General features: G+C 42.2%; 2 protein-coding genes across 6 annotated transcripts; both read left to right on the forward strand.

Annotated features, from left to right (window-relative positions):
• Window positions 1-1,693: 1,693 nt before the first annotated feature.
• On the forward strand, window positions 1,694-6,516 carry figla (folliculogenesis specific bHLH transcription factor). The gene is made up of 6 exons (XM_028414725.1): window positions 1,694-1,944; window positions 2,848-2,994; window positions 3,105-3,194; window positions 4,363-4,515; window positions 5,507-5,567; window positions 6,444-6,516. The coding sequence occupies exons 1-5, from the start codon at window positions 1,759-1,761 to the stop codon at window positions 5,522-5,524; spliced, it is 594 nt and encodes a 197-aa protein (XP_028270526.1). The 5' UTR covers window positions 1,694-1,758; the 3' UTR covers window positions 5,525-5,567; window positions 6,444-6,516.
• A 2,020-nt stretch (window positions 6,517-8,536) lies between these two features.
• On the forward strand, window positions 8,537-19,443 carry add2 (adducin 2 (beta)). 5 transcript variants are annotated; one of them, XM_028413271.1, is made up of 15 exons: window positions 8,537-8,883; window positions 12,522-12,713; window positions 13,206-13,347; window positions 13,470-13,621; window positions 13,750-13,830; window positions 13,956-14,105; window positions 14,257-14,400; window positions 14,589-14,687; window positions 15,078-15,254; window positions 15,655-15,903; window positions 16,497-16,613; window positions 16,718-16,804; window positions 16,919-17,045; window positions 17,594-17,677; window positions 18,918-19,443. In XM_028413271.1, exons 2-15 carry the CDS (start codon window positions 12,567-12,569, stop codon window positions 19,178-19,180), a joined length of 2,019 nt encoding a protein of 672 aa, XP_028269072.1. In that variant the 5' UTR covers window positions 8,537-8,883; window positions 12,522-12,566; the 3' UTR covers window positions 19,181-19,443. The 5 variants fall into 5 exon arrangements, 4 of the variants coding, with proteins under 4 accessions (XP_028269072.1, XP_028269071.1, XP_028269074.1 ...); XR_003671213.1 differs by lacking the exon at window positions 8,537-8,883 and adding an exon at window positions 11,444-11,577 and having other exon boundaries at window positions 17,594-18,750; window positions 18,918-19,022; XM_028413270.1 differs by lacking the exon at window positions 8,537-8,883 and adding an exon at window positions 11,444-11,577.
• Window positions 19,444-20,425: the final 982 nt, after the last annotated feature.

Consider the following 20,425-nt stretch of genomic DNA (forward strand, 5'->3'; position numbering starts at 1 on the left):
CCACAGACATATGATAAACAATGAGAAAGCAAACAACTTTTCTGGACAGAGAAGCTGTATAATGTATATACACTGGTTAGTTCAAGCAGAAAATAAGTGAGGTGTAGGTAGAAGACGTAGGCACAATGTGTATCAGCCATGACCCTAAGAACAACATTAATTGTTGATTGGTCTAAGAGGGATTAATTAATTAAAGTATTTGTTTATTTAAAGATTGTATCTCATCCAGTCAGGGTAAAAAATCAAATATTGTAAATGTAGAAATATGAGTAAGTAACATAGGAACAGGCTGCAATCACTGATACATCAACACAAAACGCTACACACTAAAAATGGAACATAAATATAACCATTGTATCATCACAGTGTTGCATTCTGCTGTACATTGTGCAATTGCTTTTATGAATCTGTGCTCTTTGTTCAAATAATCTGAGTGAACTTGAAAAGGTCTTTCAGGGAAGAATTTTCGTCATCAGTGTGAGCAGGAGTGCAGTCTATTCAGTCATGTATGTGCAGGAAGTCTGTCAGCATGTAACTTGTATACAATTAATTTTCATCAGCGTTGTGTCACTTGATTGTTATTGGGCTTTGATTACAAGTGCTACCCTTAATAATACGTGCCACTGAGAGCTTACAGATATTGCATTTAGGCACAGTTTAGGCACACACAATTTGTGTGTAATGGTCAGCTCATTAACTGAAGCTTACAGTAAACATGAACCACCATGTACACATACAGTTAAATGTTTAGAATAATTGCTAGCTTTTATTCTTCCTCTCATTCTGTCTTGAGGACCTGGTGGTAAACTTAATACTAAACTGCTGCTATATGACAACATAATGATCCCAAGTGTATTATACTTCTTTAAATATGTCCCAGTTTCTCAAATTCTTTCTTCAAGCATTTCTGGAATGTCGCCTAATGTCCATGTCAGTCCCTGAAGACAGATCTGTCTGACAAGCTTGGGTGTGCCAGCACCAAAACTAAACAATATTATAGAGAGCTGGAAACAGCTGTACACAAGGAAAGTCGTATTATGACTACATTGATCTGTCTTTTCAAATATCCATGTTCCAGCTCTGGTGGAGTGCATGCATTGGAGTATTAAATGTGAAACAATATGTAGCCTCTATAGTAGGAAAATATATGGATCTTTGAATGACAAACAAACTATGGGGGAAAAAAATCATGTTTTATCATTGTCAGGTCCCTTTCCTCCACTGTTACTATATGGGACTCATTCAAGCCTCTGTTGTGGCAGCTAGTCATCATTGTCACAATAAATGTCAACAATGGGATTTTGAGGATTTTCCTCCTCTAGTTTATTGACCTATTCTTTTCTCTGTTCAGTGTAAGTAACCATTACTCACACAATAGAACAGATCAGCACAACCTTATTTAAAGGTCTAAAACAGTCCTGGCATGAAGTCTAATTTCAGTCGGTGGTCCTGCAGTTACAACTGATGGCCACTAGGCGAATGCCTGAAATATGTTTTGTCTCTTGCAGAGTGGCTGATATCAAGTTTACATAAATAATGGGCTAAAATACTTACTTAAGAAAAATGACTCATGTATAAATGTATAAGAAAGGGGCCATTGGATAGACTGCACTGTACTTTGAACGGAGGAGGATCTCCCTCATTAAACTCAGGTGTGATCCTCCGCCCTCCCGCAGCTTCTATCTATCTTCACATGAGATGGCTGCAGATTAAAACAAACTGAGAGGAGGCCGAACATTATCTCGGTGTTAATACAGTATGAAGGTACCGGAGGAGGAATCTATGAGCGATATTTTGAAGCAGTTAACCGGTGAATCCGCGCTGCCTGTTTTCAGCAACATTGAGAAGTTCAAACGAGGAAAGGAAGGCTTATATTTTGTGGCCGAGGACTTCAGCGAAACCGTGAAAAAAAGAGAATTAGTCAATGCCAAGGAGCGACTAAGAGTGAGTATTTGTTGGAAAATGCTTGGACAAACCACAAATAAATGTTTGGGAACATGGTTCACTCTTCTGAGAAGGAAAATCCATAAAGGACTAGCACTTAGCTTAGCTTAGCTAAACGTTGCGCTTTATTAAGCTAGCTGCTGAGTGAAACTGTTTTTTAATTTTCACTGTGGTCGCCACGACTTTAATAAGTCACCGAATCTCCTGGTCAAATATCGCTTTAGTACGTTTTCACTTTTCATACATTGCATATCATTATATGCCAAGTTTTAATTGACAGCTCGAACACATGCCAGTGGATCAGAGTAATATTTCTAACCATAGATTATGTAAACATAGACACAGACAGATTTCCAAATATGTGTCAGGCCTGGCTGGCTCCTTAACCCCTCCTCCATGTGAATGTATGGGACATTGACCCAACTTATAGTTAGTAAAGATACTAGCCCCTATTATTCAGATCTGTGTGCAGATGCTCATGTTTTTATGTCCGTATTTAATTAGTTATTGTTGCCTAAAAACGGTGTGTCACTTTCAGCAGCCAAGCTGTGCAAAAGTTTAGGGAGGATGGTGCTTGACAAGGAAGTGGATGGGTGTTTGGGTGGAACAGCATGACACGGCTTCATCTCTCAACCTTTACTGCACAGACTTTAGCTCTAAGGTGGCAACTTTTTCCAACATTGCAGCACCGTTAAGCAAAAATATGTTGGCCTCACTATTGTACAGCAGGTGAATGTGGAGCTACATCATCTGTCTACACAGTCAACGATGTGGAGTATACTGAGCATCACACAGAAACCATCACACTGTTGCATTTATCCAGGTTTCTTAATATTATCTGCTGGTAAACAGTATAATGTGTGTTGTTGATTTTATTTATCAGTGCCAATCTATTTTGTGCAGATCAGAAACTTGAATACAATGTTCTCCCGCTTGAAACGCATGGTGCCACTGATGCGACCAGACCGAAAGCCAAGTAAAGTGGACACACTTAAAGCTGCAACAGAATACATTCGATTGCTTCTGGCCGTTTTGCAGGACACAGACAGAGTAAGTACTGCGGTCAGCAGGACTCTGTCAGATGGTAAGTGTCCCTTGTTGTTTTCCAAGGGCCACTTATTTTGAGAAATTGATTAGTGTTGTTTTCTTGTCTTTTTTAGGATGATGGCAGTGGGAGTGATTTCCTAAAGAATGCAATCACTCATGGCCATACTGAAGGCCCTGGCAATGACCTATGGAGAGTGGATGATGTAAGTATTGTTGGTTGTTTTTTCCACAAAGCATTGTTCATATGAACTTGTATTGTTAGAAAAGGTGGGCTTCAAATCTACAAATTTTGTGACTGTTGGTGATGTTGCTGATGAAACATTCTAATCAAATGTCAGACTAAAGAAATTGTCTGCTTATCTTAGATCATAGCTCATAGATCTTATCCTAACGGTGCTGACATAGAATAGAATAGAATATACTTTATTAATCCCTTTGGGAAGGTCCCTCTGGGAAATTTGGGTACCAGCAGTAATACAACACCGACAGTCAGAGCAATACAGGTCATGCATTGCAAATATGAGAAGTCGGCTGGCTTTCTCTTCCTTCTTTTTCTTCTTCATGTGTTTTGGAACTTGGCAAACAACAAATTGCCACATTACCACCACCAGCTGGTATGTTTGCTGCATTCAGTTGTCTTTAGTTGGGTTGACAAATCATGTAGTCTGTGATCCCTCACCAGGAGCAGTTGTTAAGTGCGTGACCCCCATCATCATACACAAATCTGCTGAAGCCAGTGTAGTTGTAATAATAGTATCTGTTAGGACGAGGAAAGTCGTGTAGTGTGTCCCCAGCTTTACCAGAAGAAGTAAACTATTACTATGGCCAATCTTAGGATATTAAGGCTGTGTAATTCACTTCTACCATTTAGCTCTTAAAATAGTTAGGGTACTGTCTTCAAAGGACTGCGGAATCATTTGCTTATTTAAAGGGACTGCTGTAACAAGAGGGCCATGGTATGTTATTTTCATTATCTGTTTTCCTCTGTAATATTGCTTTAAATACTTACATTTTTGTTCAAATTAAAATCCGGTTGAGTGTGTCTCTTGTGGCCAGTATGTATGTTTGGCCATGTGATTGGCTCAAAAGTTTTCTAAGATGCACAGTAATTCCCCCACGTTTACAGCTTTGGGTGGAGTGGGGGGAGCAAACTGTACATTGAACAAAATATCAGAACATTTCTTATTATGACAATATTTTTATATATTATAATGTAATTGTTTTTGACCTATGTGTCTTACTAAACTCCAGCTATATACTGATGCAACTGTGAGAGTACTTTTAATATGTGATTCAACTACTTGTCTCTTTTACACTTACAGCAGCCAAGTATTTGATGATAATGTTACTTGCATGTTTTCTTGCCTAAAGTTACTGGACATGTCAGAGGAGCACATGGGAGATGCATTCCCCACATCCCCAGATCCAGCGACAGAGGATGGAGATATGACCAGGCTGGTGTTACAGCACTGCGTGATGCCTGCGTACCAGTTCATCATCCAAGTAACGCCTGATCAGACTTCGGTAACTTATCTTAACAAATATTATCATGGTGCAATTAAAGAAAAACATTACCCATTTTTAGTGAGGGAAAATATTTGGGCAAACTTTTATATGTACCCTAAGAAAAAATGGGCTAAAGGTACAGCATGTGATGGTGGATAGTTTGATTTAAAAAGAAACACGTATCCACAGGATGTGAGGAAACATCAGCAAGGATGCTCTGAAAAATTTGTATTGTGCTCTCCTTGCATAATATTGTCTGGAAATACCCACACAAGAGGATATGCAGTGTAGCTGCAATAGGAAAGTTTTCATCCTTTATTTGTGCCTCTGATCTAAATCCAACCATATATTCATTATTGTTCGCTTTCCTCATGCTCATACGTCTCCTCTTTATTAAACAGTACCGTTTCCAAAACTTGAAAATGAATGGTCAATGGTCACACTGTATGTGTTTCCCCCCACAGAATTTAGTTACAGCTTCTCCTAACGCACCTGACCAAAAATCTGAGCTATGTATGAAGAATTCCCCTGAGGCATGTGAAATGTTATTTGTTGTTGACAAATAGCACGTTCTTTCCAATATAAGAAACATAGTCTTCATATTCATATTCTCTAAAGCTGAACCTGCAAACAATAGGTAATCAGGCACATGTTTAATTTAAGGATTGATCTGGCAGAAATACACTACAATTACAACCGGTAATCAACACAAAGCAGTTGATTGTTGTCAGTGTGGCCCTAACATCTGAAACATTCCGACTATCCTCACAAGTACCTCGTCATCTGATTGGATAATTAAAGGTGAAGAGGTTTAGATCACGAATTGTCTTTTTGATAGTATCCACACATGATGGTGATCACAGACAGCACAGTTTTTTCTGTGCCTGGGTGTTTTTTTGTACAACACTGAAATCGCAGTATGGTTCAGTTGAGGAAAGTTATTAGAAGGAAAAATTGAGGCAAATTGCAGAAAGGACTTACCACTCAGAAATCCTTTCTTCATCAACAGATGTCTCTTCCCTGCTGAGGGCTGTTGGGAGCAGATGGCCTAGACCAATATTTGATACCAGGTTGGATTTTGTTTTGTGTTTATTACACATGGTTGACAAAAAATCAAAAAAATTGAAATTCATTTTCATGTCACTGACCTAAACTGTTGAAAGTTTGGACAAATTTGTATTATCAGGGAGGTTTTATCAGATAATTGTGTGGAGTAGGTAATATAGTCGTTTCTTCCAAATTGCCTTATTTCTTGTAGCATACAGATTTCCCCCCTCTGGTCGAAATGATCACTAAGTAGACATGTTACTTTGTCATATCAGTGGATTTCCTGTTACAATGATGCATTACTGTATCTTTTGAGTAGGCCTGTTACAGTTTTCATACTAATACTAGTAAATATTGTGTGTGGATAGTTAAAACATGTTCATGCTCATGGGCCCAGCACACTGATAGAGAGGCCTCCGGTCTGATTAGACCTCTGCTAAAGATAAACTTGAGTCACGCTAATGATTTTTGTGTCGTCACTAAACTCTTGCATTAAGTCGTAGTAATACAGCTCTTATTCCTTCACTCTGGTTATACAAAGAGAATATCCTTACCTTTCCCTAACAGTTTAAAATGCATTGTTACACTGCCCTCTTGTGGTTAAATGTTGGTGAAGCTTTTTGCACACGCCATCTCTGCCTTCCCTGAGCAGTGTTGTGATCTGTTGCACCTGCATCTAGACCTTACAGTGATGTCATTGTTTGTCACCATCATAACCATAAAAAAGGACACTGATCCTACATCTTTAAAAAGGTCTTTTCTTTTTTGATCAAAGACAATCGTTTCAGCCAACCAGGAAGTGAATATAGTAATAATTAGTGTGATGACACACGATATGGTGTGTATGTGCCAACATACAGCAACTGTGTTTTTGACATTGTGATTCTTTTGTTTTTTAGGGAGTTGTTGGAAGAAAAAACAACCTTGAAGAAAACAGTGTCTTATTTAATTTTACTTCTGAGATTATTTAAATTTTGTTGAAGTATAAATGTTTTCATTTTAAAAACTATCCACCCCAACTCTTGTGGGTAAAAGATTTTTTAATGTCTTTTTTTATTTTCCGTCAGGTTCCTGTTCATTTAACCCCAGCACTTTTGTTTTACAAAGACTTTTGTTTTGTAAATATTAATCTTATCACCTTTTATGAACTGTGCTTTGGGGCAAAGAACTTGTGCCAGAACATTTCTGGTCTTTGTATGACTAAGTTGTTCATTATTGAACTTTAATTTCAGGTTTGATTTTCATCACATGACTGTTACCTGCTAACCTTGATTACAAAAATACAGACGCAACTCAAAATGCACAAGATGTTGTGTTTTCATTTCATCCACTGGTAAAACAGATTTACAGATTGTTATTATTTGCTGACTCAGCAGTTTTCTGTTAGTGTTACCATTCACTCTGCACCTTTGAATGGGATGATTCCAGCACTGTTCATCAGAATAATCACAAATAACACTGCTGCTCTGAAGGTTTCTGATGAAGCAGAATTGAGTAACATCTCAATGAGAGGTTTCATTGATCACGTGACCCACATTTAATTACAGTGATCTGTGTTTTGTTCACTCGCTCTGTGTTTTAGTTCCTTTGATTTGTCCTAATATTCTCAGCAGTGGTGCTGCTCATCTCATCTTAACCAAAGGGTGTATTCCAAGTCTAGTAGTGTAAATATGAACCCAGTCTTGTCCATAGACCTTAAATGGTCACAATAGAGACCATATGCTATATGACATGTTTTTAATGACATGTCAGAGGTGACATCATGTACACCCCAGCCAAACCTGCAGATGGGAGTAATGTCTGTCAACTAGTTGCAGGCGCAAGCCATGTCAACGTTCTCCAGATGGCTTTCCAAGATGCTGTTTTATGTTGTATTATTTGTATTTGTACATTGTCTAGACAGTTTTTTTGTACCATGATACAAACATGGCACTCACTACCACCTGATTCTCACTCCATTATTGGAGTTACAAATTGATTATTTGGTCTTTAAATAAACTGCTGGTTCCAGAGTGTCACATACGTTCGACACTCGTGGAGATGTCATGTTGGACCTTTTTCCTGAACACAAGACAGTATATTGTGACTGTGTGAAAATCAGCAGATATTTTGGGTGTCATTAAACAGAAATCTTTAAAAATCCTAACACACTTTAAATCACTAATGTTTTTATTAACAATGTGTGCACACCCATGCTTTTCAACATGCATGAAACATCTACTGTTTCCTTTATAGAGACATCTATACATCCATAAAGAAGAAACCAGCAATAAAACAATAAGGTTTATAATGTATGTTGTTTTCACTTCTATTCAATGTTGTTTGTATTGTTAACCATTTTATGGCTGGCCCTCAGGCGAGCACTTTAGGCCAGTGCAGTTTGCCTCGCCTCATTTCATTTCAGACTCACAACCCTATGGTTGAGTCCTCTGACAGCCAGAGACGGCCGAAACTGAGAGAGACAGAGCAGAAAGTCCACAAAGTCAGAAACAATGTGGCACAGCTAATATAATGTACTCCTGCTAGACTCTATAGGGGCCCCAGGCAAGAAGGAACCACCAGTGATGATTATATAAGCAACCATTTTATTTAAATAATGTGCGAACACACATGAAAATATAATTTTATTATATAAAAAACTTTGTGTAACACAATCAAAATATGTACTCTCTGTACAACACAATCAAAGATATGATGACCAGTATATTGTCATCAATGGAGTTTGTCCACAGTGCAGGATCATCACTAAGAACTGGACGTACTTGTACTGCGATGCAGGCGCCACCTGAAATCTTACCTAGGGCACTATACCTATCATACCTATTGGTTATAGGGCCGGGCCTGAGGGTAATTATAATTTTTATTGTGACACCCTAAAAATGTTAAGACTCCACATTGTGGTGCACAGGTTCTTCTCTGTTACAACAGAAGGTGGCGCCTGTTGGGTGTTATTTTTTGTTCCACATGTACTGGGCCTGAACATCTGAGCAGCTTTAGGAGGACAGCGCTAGAAATCCACCAGGACTTCACCAGCCTTTATAAACACAATACCCGTGTGCGCTGCCAAGATTGCCGCTGTACTTCACTGACGGGGGGATGTTTGGGTGTCAGACTGTGGACAGGCGTGGCAGTGGGCAGGTCCAGGCGCACCAAGCGATGAAAAACACAAGGGTCCATTGACTTGGTATCAGCTGAGGCCTGAAACAGACTGACAAAGGATTGGTGGTGTCGCAACCCTCTGCACACATTTGTTGTAATTAACTGCTTCTTCTGAGGACGGCTGTGGGCTGCGGGCGTGCCGCACCCACGCAACGGTCGCGGTCCTGAGGATGCACTGAGGTAAGTACACTGCTGATATTTGGGTTAATCTGTATCGAGCAATTATGGTGAAATGACTGGGCGTAGCGCAGGGTCCTCCCTGTCGCGTGCATGAGCGGTGTGTGCGCTTTTCTCTGGTGATGTCTGACACGATGCTGCTTCATGATTGCCGTGTTGTTATTAGTGCGCCTCGCTCGGCTTCCCCGGAAGCATCCAAATAACACATCGCGTCGCGCACGACTGATTATAGCATAGCAGCAACAACGCGTGTTTAATTTTGCCACCAGTGTCCGCAGACAGAGGCCGTGTGGGTGCAGCGTCCTGATGTTTGCGTGGCATCCCCGTTTTAACAGAGTGGGCCTGTGATGGCAGCGCCTGTGGCACCAGCGGCAGCTTTGTGTTTCACTCTGCTCCTCATGCGGGACACAATAAGGCGCTATGTTTTTGGTCACCCGGCTTACGGTGCCAATTTGCTCGTGTCTTTATAGCTGTTGCTCGGCCGCGCAGTGTTGTGTTTTGTGTGTCGTCGCCGCCGGCCTTGGCGTTGTGCGGGAGGCCATTAGCGGATCCTCCGCTCTGCTGGTGCTGATGCTGCAGCGCGTGCGAGTGTTGCTAGGCAGCCATGCAGAGCGCGGCCCAATAAGCAGGTGGCGGAACGGAGGATGCTCAAATTCCACAAAAACAAACAACAAAAAAACAAAACAATATTGCGCTTTGACGTTAAAAGGAGCGTCAGATCCTCTGTGTTGTGTGCTGCCTTCACATGACTGTCGGATCAATAGGCCTCTTCTCTTGCTCCCCCATGTGACACATTATCAGATGTGGCAGTGGGCTTTGCAGATTATTTCACAGCATATCTCCTGCAGCATTGTAGAAATCAGTGTTGTTGGAATTATATGAGGCCATGTGCTAATAAGCACTTTTCACTTTGTTATATCAGGAATGATTATCCACTCACTCATCATGTTTATTTCCTCTTTTGTAAAGATACTGATGACTTACAGTTAGCACATTTTGCCAGGATAAAAGCCATATTTCCTATTAGAAGCTGCAGAGAATGGATGTTTATGTCGGTTCATTTATAGTGAGCAAAGTAGGCCTATATGTGGATAAATATCCCATAAAATAACAATGTAGTGTCAGCTTGCCTAGTCTTAAGGCAGAAATCATTCAGTTAATGGCTGGTGAGATGAGCTGCAGTTAGTTTAGAAAATGTATGTAGTTATTATTTTGTTATAAACACAAGCAGCAAGGGATTTGCTGAGCAGCCATTATGACATAAACTTGAAGAAAGTTGAGCCAATTACAATCAATCCAGAGCTGCTTAGGTCATTCTCCTGTCTGCCTATGTGGTGTTGGATGTCAATGCTCAGAGACACAGACCTAAAACCACTGCAGTTAGCTGTCAACACAAAATGCAAATAAATCCTATCCAGAGAGTGGATGAGTTGTACAGCTCTGGTTTGTTGTACATGCTGCTGAGCTAGATGAATATGTGTAACGGAAAAATGTGAAAATGTTGATTCAGATTATGTGGTATTCCTGATTAGCCCTGCACCGACTTTATTTTCCATTTCCTGACTCACATTTTTTCCATTAAATAAAGAGAATTTACTACACAATCACTTGATGAGTTAACCTGCACATGCATCAAAGTGATTTATTTACCGTTTAGGATCAGATGTCAAATGTACCTTGCATCTTGTAAAAAGCTGACTATAATAGAGGAAAGACTGGCAGGAAGTCAGCTCCATTACATCCTGAGCTTTTATGAAACAAATGTAAGATGATGATGATGCAGCATGGTCAGCCATAACAGCAGCCAGAACCCAATCTCTCTGCCTTTAGTCATTAAGACCCTCCCTGGAGAGCCAGGCTCTCTGCCTGCTGCCTGTCAGCAGCTGGGCCCCCTCTGCCCCCAGAGAGGGAGTCATACACACCATCAACCTTTCTCTATTACGAGAGGGGAAACGGAGAGCTCCTGCTTAATAGACTCACTTCAGCTTAATACCTGCCATTACAAAAGAAATAATGTAGAGTTGAGCATTGTGTTTTTTCTCCACTTTAGTTTGCCTACATAACATAATGCTCATTTGTTTGTGTTTGTGTAGAGTGTAGCTAATGCTTTAGGGAAAAACTGATGTTTTGCACAGCTGATGCAATATTTGAGTGTTCCTGAGCCCAGAAAGCCTGATGTTGTTGGGTTAAAGTGCACCGTTTATTCAGAAACTCCATTAAAGGTTTAGTCATCTGCCATTGCAGAGATTTTTAGGAATGCACATGGATCTGATGCTACTTACTCCTGCATCTTTGGAATGAGCTCCTTAAAGCATGCATTGAAGACTGGAGTCTAAATAGAGTGCATGTCAGTTCAGGTTGTGTTACAGCAACTCATCAAGTAAGTGTGTAATGAAGTCAGTTAGAGAGATGTAGCCGAGGAGGGTGTGGTGTGTTTGGGGCCTTATCTGCTCCCTGCAGCACAGTGTGTGTGTGTGTGTGTGTGTGTGAGCTTCAGTCGGGGAGTGGCCAGCTCTTTACTAAAGATCCTTACAGTAACTCTTTACTCTTTCTCCAATTACTGAGCTGAATCACTCGCTAACTTCCTGTTAGTGGTTCTGATGCTGCATGCAAGCTCTTACTGCTAATGCTGCATTTTCTGGTGCTCTACACTCCCACCAGCCAGGGCCCAGAGGAATACAGCATCCTTAATGCGAGGTATGTTTCTCATCTTGGTGCTGGGAAAATCAAGGTTGGATGTGCATCCTGCATGCTGTTTATTTTATATTGCAAACAAGGAGCCTCTGCATCTGCGTGCGATACAAAGGGATTTAAAGTTGAATAAGTACATGTTGATTGAATGGACTGTTGTTATTTAATATTTGATCGTGGATCTCTTCAGACTTTTAGCTCTCTCTGGGCTGATGTGCACCATGGGATCCTTCAGCACTCTTGAAAGCATAGGAAGATTATTACTTTGCTTTACATAAGCCTTAATGGAAGTTGCTTTTTAATCTGAAAATGGTTACAGCTGCTGCTTTAGTATAGCTTGCATAATGAGAATAGTTTACAACCAAATTTTGTAGATTTTTGTAATGTGTTTCAACTCCTTTAATTTTAAATGAAACCCAAATCCACACTCCAATAGTCCATCTGCTGGACTCTGGATTCAGGTTCAGATTTAAACCTAATTTAAACCTAATTTAAAAATATAATATCCTTTGAAATACTCCACAATGGAGCAACTTCTTCCTATCTGAACCTCCAAGCTGTATTCTCTGGTTGGTTAAGTGGACTGTATCTTGAGATTAAGAAGTGCTAAATGACATTATGGCTGAAGGGATGTCATGTGGTATATTGTAGCGAAATGATGATAAATGATTGGGTAAAAAAGATGAATGTCTTGTGACACCTTGGTCACAAAATATTGATGTTAAATGCTCAGTCTTCTGCAGGTCTCATATGTGGTTGTACAGTCCAGAGAAGTTGCCCCTAAGCAATATTTTAGTATGAAATATTGCTGTCATGTTCAGCCTCTAACACATAAATCGGTGGAGCTTGTATAATTTCCAGTTTACAATGTGCGTTGTTTGGCAGCTTGTCAGAAGTGCAATATACACATGATAATTATAACACTGTTATTTACATCCTCTTCCTTACAGTTCTGCACAACTGGTTGTGAGACACCCTCTGCAAAAGAGTAAAAGATGAGCAAGTCTCCCACCCCAAAGGGCACTCCGGTGCAGCGCAGCCCCAGTGATGGGGTCCCCGAGGGCCTCCAGTCCCCACAGCATTCTACCCCCGGCTCGGGACCACAGCATAAGAAACGCATCTCCAGCCTCCTTCAGAGTCCGGTGAGAAGGCTGTTGGACTCTGTGGTGTACCCTTTTCCCTCTGTCCTCTGTAGATGTGATTATCTCCACATCATTATCAGAATACATCTGTCCTCAAATGTCACTTGACAGCTTGCAGTCGAATTGAGGGCCCGGCCCCGGTTTGAGTGCATGACTGCGTGGTGGTGCATATGAAGCACATGGAACAGTCATGTAGCTACATGACGTGTGGAGAGGAGTGAAAGGAGTGATGGAAAAGTGTCTGACTCATGAAATATGTTTACTCACCCTGGACTCTGCAGAGTGGGAGTGTTTGTTCATCAGTGCATGTGTTCGTAGCCTCCACACATTTTTATGCAGTTAGAGCATCTGTCAAGCTCATCTGATGACAGGAGATTCAGAAAATGAGACAATCTGAGGGACATGTTAGATGGGAATGTTCAGATCCATATCTCTTCTGTTGATGTGTGATATTCTTATCTGACCTGTGTGTGTGTGTGTGTATGCCTGCAGTCATTCAAAGAGGAGCTGGATGTGCTGATCCAGGAACAGATGAAGAAAGGTGGCAGCTCGTCCAACCTATGGGCACTGAGGCAGCTGGCTGATTTCATGGTGTCACATGGCTCTCCAGCCGCTCTGCCAGTCTCCCCTTCCAGTATGTGTCAGAGATCTTTCAACGTATAGCTCAACAATCAGCCTCATGTACACAAACACTGTCCCTCAGCCACCCTTCATCACCTTCCCTCTGGTTTTTTTCCTTCTTCTCCCACCACGCAGACATGATGATGGTGACTCCCATCAACGACCTGCATGGCTGGGAGCCTGGCAGCATGGTGAAGGGAGAGAGGCTGATGCGCTGCAAACTGGCCAGCACCCACCGCCTGTTCGACCTCTACGGCTGGGCTCAGATCAGCCGAGCCTGTCTCACAGTTAGTGTCACTTTTGTGGAGATTAATAATGTTCGAGCAGCCAATCTTTTAAAAAGATCTGCTGTTGCAGGACTACACAATATTTCTGGCATTGTATTTTCTTACTGACCTCTCTCCCTCCCCGGCAGCTGCGTGTGAGCAAAGAACAGGAACACTTCCTGGTGCTTCCAGACGGCATGGCCTACAGCGAGGTGACTGGATCTAGTCTGGTGAGTTGGATTAGTGTCATACATATCTGACATCAATTAATTCAATGCTAATTTTTGAACCTTTCCTGTTCACTGAATCATCACAACAATAACATGACAAACCCTGTGCCTATCTGGTGTCTCAGGTAAAGGTGAATATCCTTGGAGAGGTTGTGGAGAAAGGCAGCACCAACCTTAGGGTGGACACTGAAAAGTTTAGCCTGCACTCCGCCATCTACTCGGCCCGGCCAGATGTTCGCTGCCTACTTCACCTCCACACACCGGCTACGGCCGCGGTGAGTCAGCCTGTGCTGAATCCTAGGCTGAATGACTCATTAATTTTTACCTAAACAAAAAAATATTTACGAATGTTGTTTTATCACTACAGCAGTACTAGTGTCACCTTTCTCTGTGGATATGACACAACTGACAGCTCACTGTGTCCAGGTCTCAGCAATGAAGTGCGGGCTCCTGCCGCTGTCCCATGAGGCTCTGCTGGTGGGTGATGTGGCTTATTATGACTACAATGGAGTCATGGAAGGCGAGGAGGACAGAGTGGAGCTGCAGAAAAGCTTAGGACCCACCTGTAAGGTGAGCAGACCACAAGGCTAAATGTAAAACTTGAATACCATTACTTGATGCTGCTCTGCCTCCCACATGGCTTTGAGCTTTAGGAATTTAATATTCGAGGTTAAGTGGCCTTATGCTAATTTAATCTGAAGCTGATGCTGTAGTTGGTTTTATTCCAGTGCTAATGTTGAGCTTCTAATGCATCCCAGGTTCTGGTGCTAAGGAATCATGGCATTGTGGCCCTGGGGGAGTCTATGGAGGAGGCCTTCTACACAATCTACCACATCCAGGCTGCCTGCCAGATCCAGGTAGCACACACACACACACTTTGTTCTGACAAACAGCTGACGTGCTGGAGTGCTGCTCACGCACATGTAGGTGTGTGTGAGCAGGAAAAAGAACTGGCATGTGTAGGTAACGTACATGCGTCAATTTTACAGTTGCCCTTCTATTGGTACCCTTACACTGTAATTCCTCCAGCAGCCCTGCACTGCAGCATAATACCAGTGAATCACTGCAGCACTCCTACAGTGGAGGCAGATATGTGACTGTAAGGTCATCAATCCTTCCAGTGTGCACATTGTGTGGTGAGAGCTTCCTCACCAAAGGGCTGCGTTTGCATGAACGTTGGAAATGCACTGACCTTTCCTGTAACAAAAGGTTTCTTGAATTAAAAGTGCCTTGTGTGTTTTTGCTAGGTGTCAGCATTGTGTTGTGCCGGTGGAGAACAGAACTTGATCCTGCTTGACAGGACCATCCATAAACCCAACCCTGCCGGCACCGTGGGCTGGGCTGGCTCCACCTTCGGACCCCTGCACAAGAGCCGTGTAGGGGAGCACGAGTTTGAAGCCCTGATGAGGACTCTGGATAACCTGGTGAGCACAGAGACAAGTTCCTTTAGAGTATAGATGCTAGTCAGTCTGGAGGGTCCAATGTGTTTTTGGCTTGTTTAACACTGAATACACACCCTGCTGCGCCATTTCCTGCAGCTGTTTCAAAATAAAAGCACAAAAGCCTTCCTGTGGTTTGACAATAGATGCTTTTCTTAATCTTTATCTTAATCTTAATCTTTTAAGCAGCAGCATGAGATGTTCAGTTGGTATAAGCATTATCTTAACACAGTACTGATGCAGCTGCTCTGTGGAATAAAAGAATCAACCACAGAAACGCCACTAGAAGCTGAACACGGGCTGACTTTCAGAAATGTTCCTCACTTTCCACAAATCCACAGGATCAATTAACTGCTACTAACCTACCCCTGTGTTGGATTTCCAGGGCTACCGTACTGGCTATGCCTACCGGTTCCCCGTGCTGCTGGAGCGATCACGGACGCGGAGGGAGGTGGAGGTACCGGCGACCGCCACAGCCTTCCACCAGTTTGACGATGACGGAGTCCACCCGGCCCTGAGGCAGCATCCTTTTGCTCAGCGCCAGCAGCAGGAGAGGACCCGATGGCTCAACACCCCCAACACCTACCAGAAAGTCAACCAGGACCAAGCCAGCCCAGGACACCAGCGCACCACTGTGAGGCTCTGGGGAGGAAACCTGTGACCTAATTATAGAGCAATGTTTCAAAGGGAGAATGTAGAGGGATAACACAGCATAATGGGGGGGCTGCAGATCAGTGGGATCAGACGAGATTAAAGGGAGGAGAGGGCTTGAAGCTAAAGTTACACATTATGTTTAATTTGCATGATCTAAGGCATCCAAAATCAACTGCTTTCCTTCTGATTCATATGGAGGCTGATGTGGACTGTGGAGCTTTTGTTTGCTTTTTCAGATACCTTAGAGGACAGATGAAATGTGCTGATGAGAGTGGATGTTTTACATCATTGGGAGGAGCTTGGCTGTCCCTCTCTGTTTTCTCTCCTCCTCTTCTGTCCCACCCACTCTTCTCTCTCTCCTCTCTTCTCTGCATTGCAGGGGAAAGCCCATTAAGCTCTGTGAAGACTACTGCAGTGTGGAGTCTGCCCTCTGGTGGCAAAACACACTCCATAATAATCAATCTATCACATGGGGAAAAAAGTACTTTCTATAGGAAGCTGTGTTTTTTTCACTGTAAGATGTGATGTGTGACATGGTGTTGTTTTTTTGTTTTGTTTTTTTTTGTTCCTCAGTGGTTGAAGACAGAGGAAGTGACACAAGCTGGCAGCACATCCATCAAGATAGAGAACCCAAACCTGTTTGTGCCTCTGTTCACCAACCCTCAGGAGGTGATCGAGACACGAAACAAGGTAGCTGTGGTTTGGACATTTCTGTCTCCCACGCTGTTATTGTCTTGCCTTTCTCACAATTTTATGTGGAACACAACTGCTTACAAAGAAGTGATCCTCCTCAGATCCGACAGCAGAACCGCCAGGACATGAAAACAGCAGGGCCGCAGTCTCAAGTCCTCGCCAGCGTTATAACGGATGACAGCCCTCCGGTAAATGGCAGTCTCACTGCTTGCCAAACATCACACTTTCCCTCTCCAAGTTCAAAGTTTTCTTCCATATTCACAGTTGAAAACTATGATTTTGTGTTTTTGCCTGTCCATTAGTCTCCGGTCAGCCCACCCAAAGCCCCACCAGAGCCAGAACCTCCCAATCCCTTCAACCAGCTGACAGACCAGGAGCTGGAGGAGTACCGCAAGGAGGTGCAGAGGAAACAGGATGGAGGGACCAACGGTACTCCTCAACCAGCTTATTAACTTTACAACATAGGAACCTAACAATTTTTTTAAAGTAGATAAATCCTTAAAGCAGTGTTACAGTACAGAAAATATTGTACACATCGAAGTATACAGACACCTCCTAATGCTCCTGATGTCCTCCCATTGTCTGATGCTCTATCAATCATGGGCAAGTGTGTTTTGGGGAGGAAGTTAAGCTATGGTAGTTAACTGAAAGATATTTTTCCTTGTTTATTGTTTATTAATGTTTTGACTTTCCTAACTTGACTGACAAACTTCTGCTGCCATACGGGTGTCTGCTTACTTTCGGCAAGATTGTATATAGATGTGTTTAATATGCTGTAACTCTTCTTGCTTCCTCGCACCTTTGTGTCGGTGTTAATGTGTTGTGTGTAACATTTTTAAACACCAAACTACTAACATTTAAGTGAAAATGCTACACACAGCAGACCTCACTTGTGTTCACTGTGTTCACTCCTCGCACAAATCTAACACAGCTCACTGTCCCTCACTGTTTGTGTGTGTGTGTGCCTGCTTAAGTAGGGGAGGAGGTGGCAAATGAAAAGGAGTCTTCCCCTGCTACCTCCCCCACAAAGGGTCCTCCACCCAGCCACCCTCCTCTGTCAGGTGAGGCCTGGCTGAACACTGACTGTCCGCCCGGCTTGCCTTACACTCTGCATATACACACGTGTGACTCAGAGCTGCTTCTGCCCTCTTGTGCTTTGGATACACCGACAGCTGTGTTACTCCTCCTCACATGCAGTACACAATGTCTCAGTCCGATAAAAACACACATCAGACATAACTGGGCAGATTGGAAACACTTAACAATGTTTCCCGGGGCTTCTGTTGTTTTGAGAAACAACTGACAAATGCTGCAAGCTCTACCTTTAACTTGTAGGACATGGACCTCTGTCTTCTTTGTTTCTCCACTGTTCTACTTCCCTGTCCAGCCCATTAATCATTTGTAAAGTCTGATGAAGGGTACATACATGCTGCATTGGTTTATATACATATCGTCAGAATACATTGTTTAATTGATCATGTACAATCAATCAATAATTCAAACAATTATCAGCTGCAGATCGGGTAGACGGGAGTATTTTGATTTCTACCGACAGCTGGACGATAACGCACGGTGTCCATTTACTTCCGATCTTTGATTTGAGTGCCTCTATCCAAATGTCCTTTCATTGAATTAAGTTGTATAATTTGATTTGTCAGATTTGTCCGTGTACAAACAACGGGGCAGCGTTTAGTGTGCTGCATTCATGAATGAGGGCTTTAAAAATCCTGTTAGCAGGATTATGGCGGACAAATCCCCAGACGTGCTTTTGTCTCTCTCATCATCTTTGAAGATGTCAGAAGTTTCTGCGTAGTATGAAACCTGCTGACATACCCTAAGGAGTAACACAGGTGTCTGCTTTTTTGTGTATATGCTTAAAGACATTTTGACTTCATATACCAAGAACACACAGCTTAAAGCAAGCGTAGAGACTAGAAAAATGGAATGCAGCAATTAGTTGAGTCAAAATGTCTGTTGACGGTCTGTTGATTTACATGTTTCAACCCATCTGTCTCTGTTCCTACTGTATCTGTTGTTGTACTCTCTCCATCTGTGTTTGTCTGTCTGTCCTTTTCTGTGTCACTCCACACTGGTTCATAGGGCACACTTCAGGTGCTATGGTCTTGTCTCACTAGTAAGTACATAGAAACCGTATGACAACCCATTTCTCAGTAAGCAAGCATGTTCATCTGCAATGACATGTCTAGCATGTAGCTTTGCAGCTCCACCCGACTGCAGACTGATGTGCCTGATTGCTGACCATTCTTTACTTTGTTTGCTCTTTAATGATACTCGGAGCAGAAGAGGCAAAGACCGACTCTCCGGCCATTCAGAACGGAGGCGAGGAGGAGAAGCAGACGACAGAGGAACTGGAGAAAGGGATGAAAGCGCTTTCAACCAACGACACCTCCACCCAGCCTGCTGCTCCACCCACTAAACCACAAGGTGGCACCCCTGAGGGTTCACCCTCCAAGTCACCGTCCAAGAAGAAAAAGAAGTTTAAACCGCCGTCGTTCCTGAAAAAGAGCAAGAAGCAGAAGGAGAAAGAGAAAGCAGAGACCTGAGACGTGCAAACAAACATGGCGACCCGCGGTGAAATACTACAGTGAAATATTTCCTAGTGTATGGATTTAGCAAATGGAATTAACCACATCAGATCTGTTCAAAGAGCCATTTGAGATGTCATTCACTGACACGGTGTACCAAACTAACCATCACATACTTTACTGTACCACTGCTACTCACCGGGTGTGTGTGGTGATTCATCTAAAGCAGGTTTAAAAAAAAAAACCAAAACACTGGTAATTATTTTCACATGTTATTTGACCCAGGTCGGATACACCCCAACATTTAGTCACACCACTTCTTATCACACACAGTCCCTGTATTATTATTATTACTCTCATCTTCTTTACACTTGCTGTGCTATCGGTCCATCATCTCACTGTACAGGCATTCAGACATGTCCCCTCAGAAAACAGGGATTGCTACTGTGACACTGTGCAGTGGCCGGTGTCACATTTGTTTGAATTTTTTTTTTTTTTTTTTTTTTTTTTAAATCCACAACTTTGCAAGGCACAGTGGAAAGAAAGGCTCCATGATTTATGCACCTCTTATTCATGTATAGGCACTTCTGTGTAGAATGGCATTCTAGTACGTCGCATTTGTTCATCATCATACATCTTCTAGTCACCACTTGGTTCTAACTATCCAATAGATGTTGCAGGTATACTCTGTGAGCACAGGTGCAGTACATGTAGAAAATATACTGATAGCTACTGATTGTGCCCTTCTGAATGCTGGTTTTTGTGTGACACTATCAGCCTGCTGTTGTTAATACTGCAGGCCCGAACAAGGAACAAAACTCGCAACAAAGCAAGCAGCTATGAACGCTATTGTCAAAACCAAAAGGATAAGGCCTAAGGAATTTGTTGCTTGTCAATGCAGTCTGAAGCCCAGTAAAAGATGATGCTGAAGGTACTAAACATTCCACTTTTCTCATTTTACTTTTAAATGTATGTGTGCAAAATACCTCTTAACAGTAATGACTTTCTGTTTGAACCAGTAGCTGTTATCAAAATGCTAATGTGTGATGTTTGCTCATGATTTTAATTTATTTTATATTAGAATGTATAAGTGAGTGTTGCAAGGTTACCATGTATCAGTCATTAAAGATCAAGTTTGATTTAAAATCCACTGAAAATATCTTTCCATCTTTTGTTGCTTAATTATCTTGCATATTTTTGCTTGCTGTTTTGTTTTAATTTTCCACATAGGCCTATTCTATATTGATGTGACACGTAATAAAT

Source organism: Parambassis ranga, chromosome 9 (assembly GCF_900634625.1).
Source record: "Parambassis ranga chromosome 9, fParRan2.1, whole genome shotgun sequence".
In the NCBI taxonomy this organism is placed as follows: Eukaryota; Metazoa; Chordata; class Actinopteri; family Ambassidae; genus Parambassis; species Parambassis ranga.

Excerpts from the sequence above, each read along its gene's own strand:
- figla (XM_028414725.1), top strand. The coding sequence starts at position 1,759 with ATGAAGGTACCGGAGGAGGAATCTATGAGCGATATTTTGAAGCAGTTA. Across the intron at positions 2,995-3,104 it reads TTTTGCAGGACACAGACAGA|GATGATGGCAGTGGGAGTGA; the intron begins GTAAGTACTGCG and ends TGTCTTTTTTAG. Across the intron at positions 3,195-4,362 it reads ACCTATGGAGAGTGGATGAT|TTACTGGACATGTCAGAGGA; the intron begins GTAAGTATTGTT and ends TCTTGCCTAAAG.
- add2 (XM_028413271.1), top strand. The coding sequence starts at position 12,567 with ATGAGCAAGTCTCCCACCCCAAAGGGCACTCCGGTGCAGCGCAGCCCC. Across the intron at positions 15,255-15,654 it reads TGAGGACTCTGGATAACCTG|GGCTACCGTACTGGCTATGC; the intron begins GTGAGCACAGAG and ends TTGGATTTCCAG. Across the intron at positions 17,046-17,593 it reads ACAGGATGGAGGGACCAACG|GGGAGGAGGTGGCAAATGAA; the intron begins GTACTCCTCAAC and ends CTGCTTAAGTAG.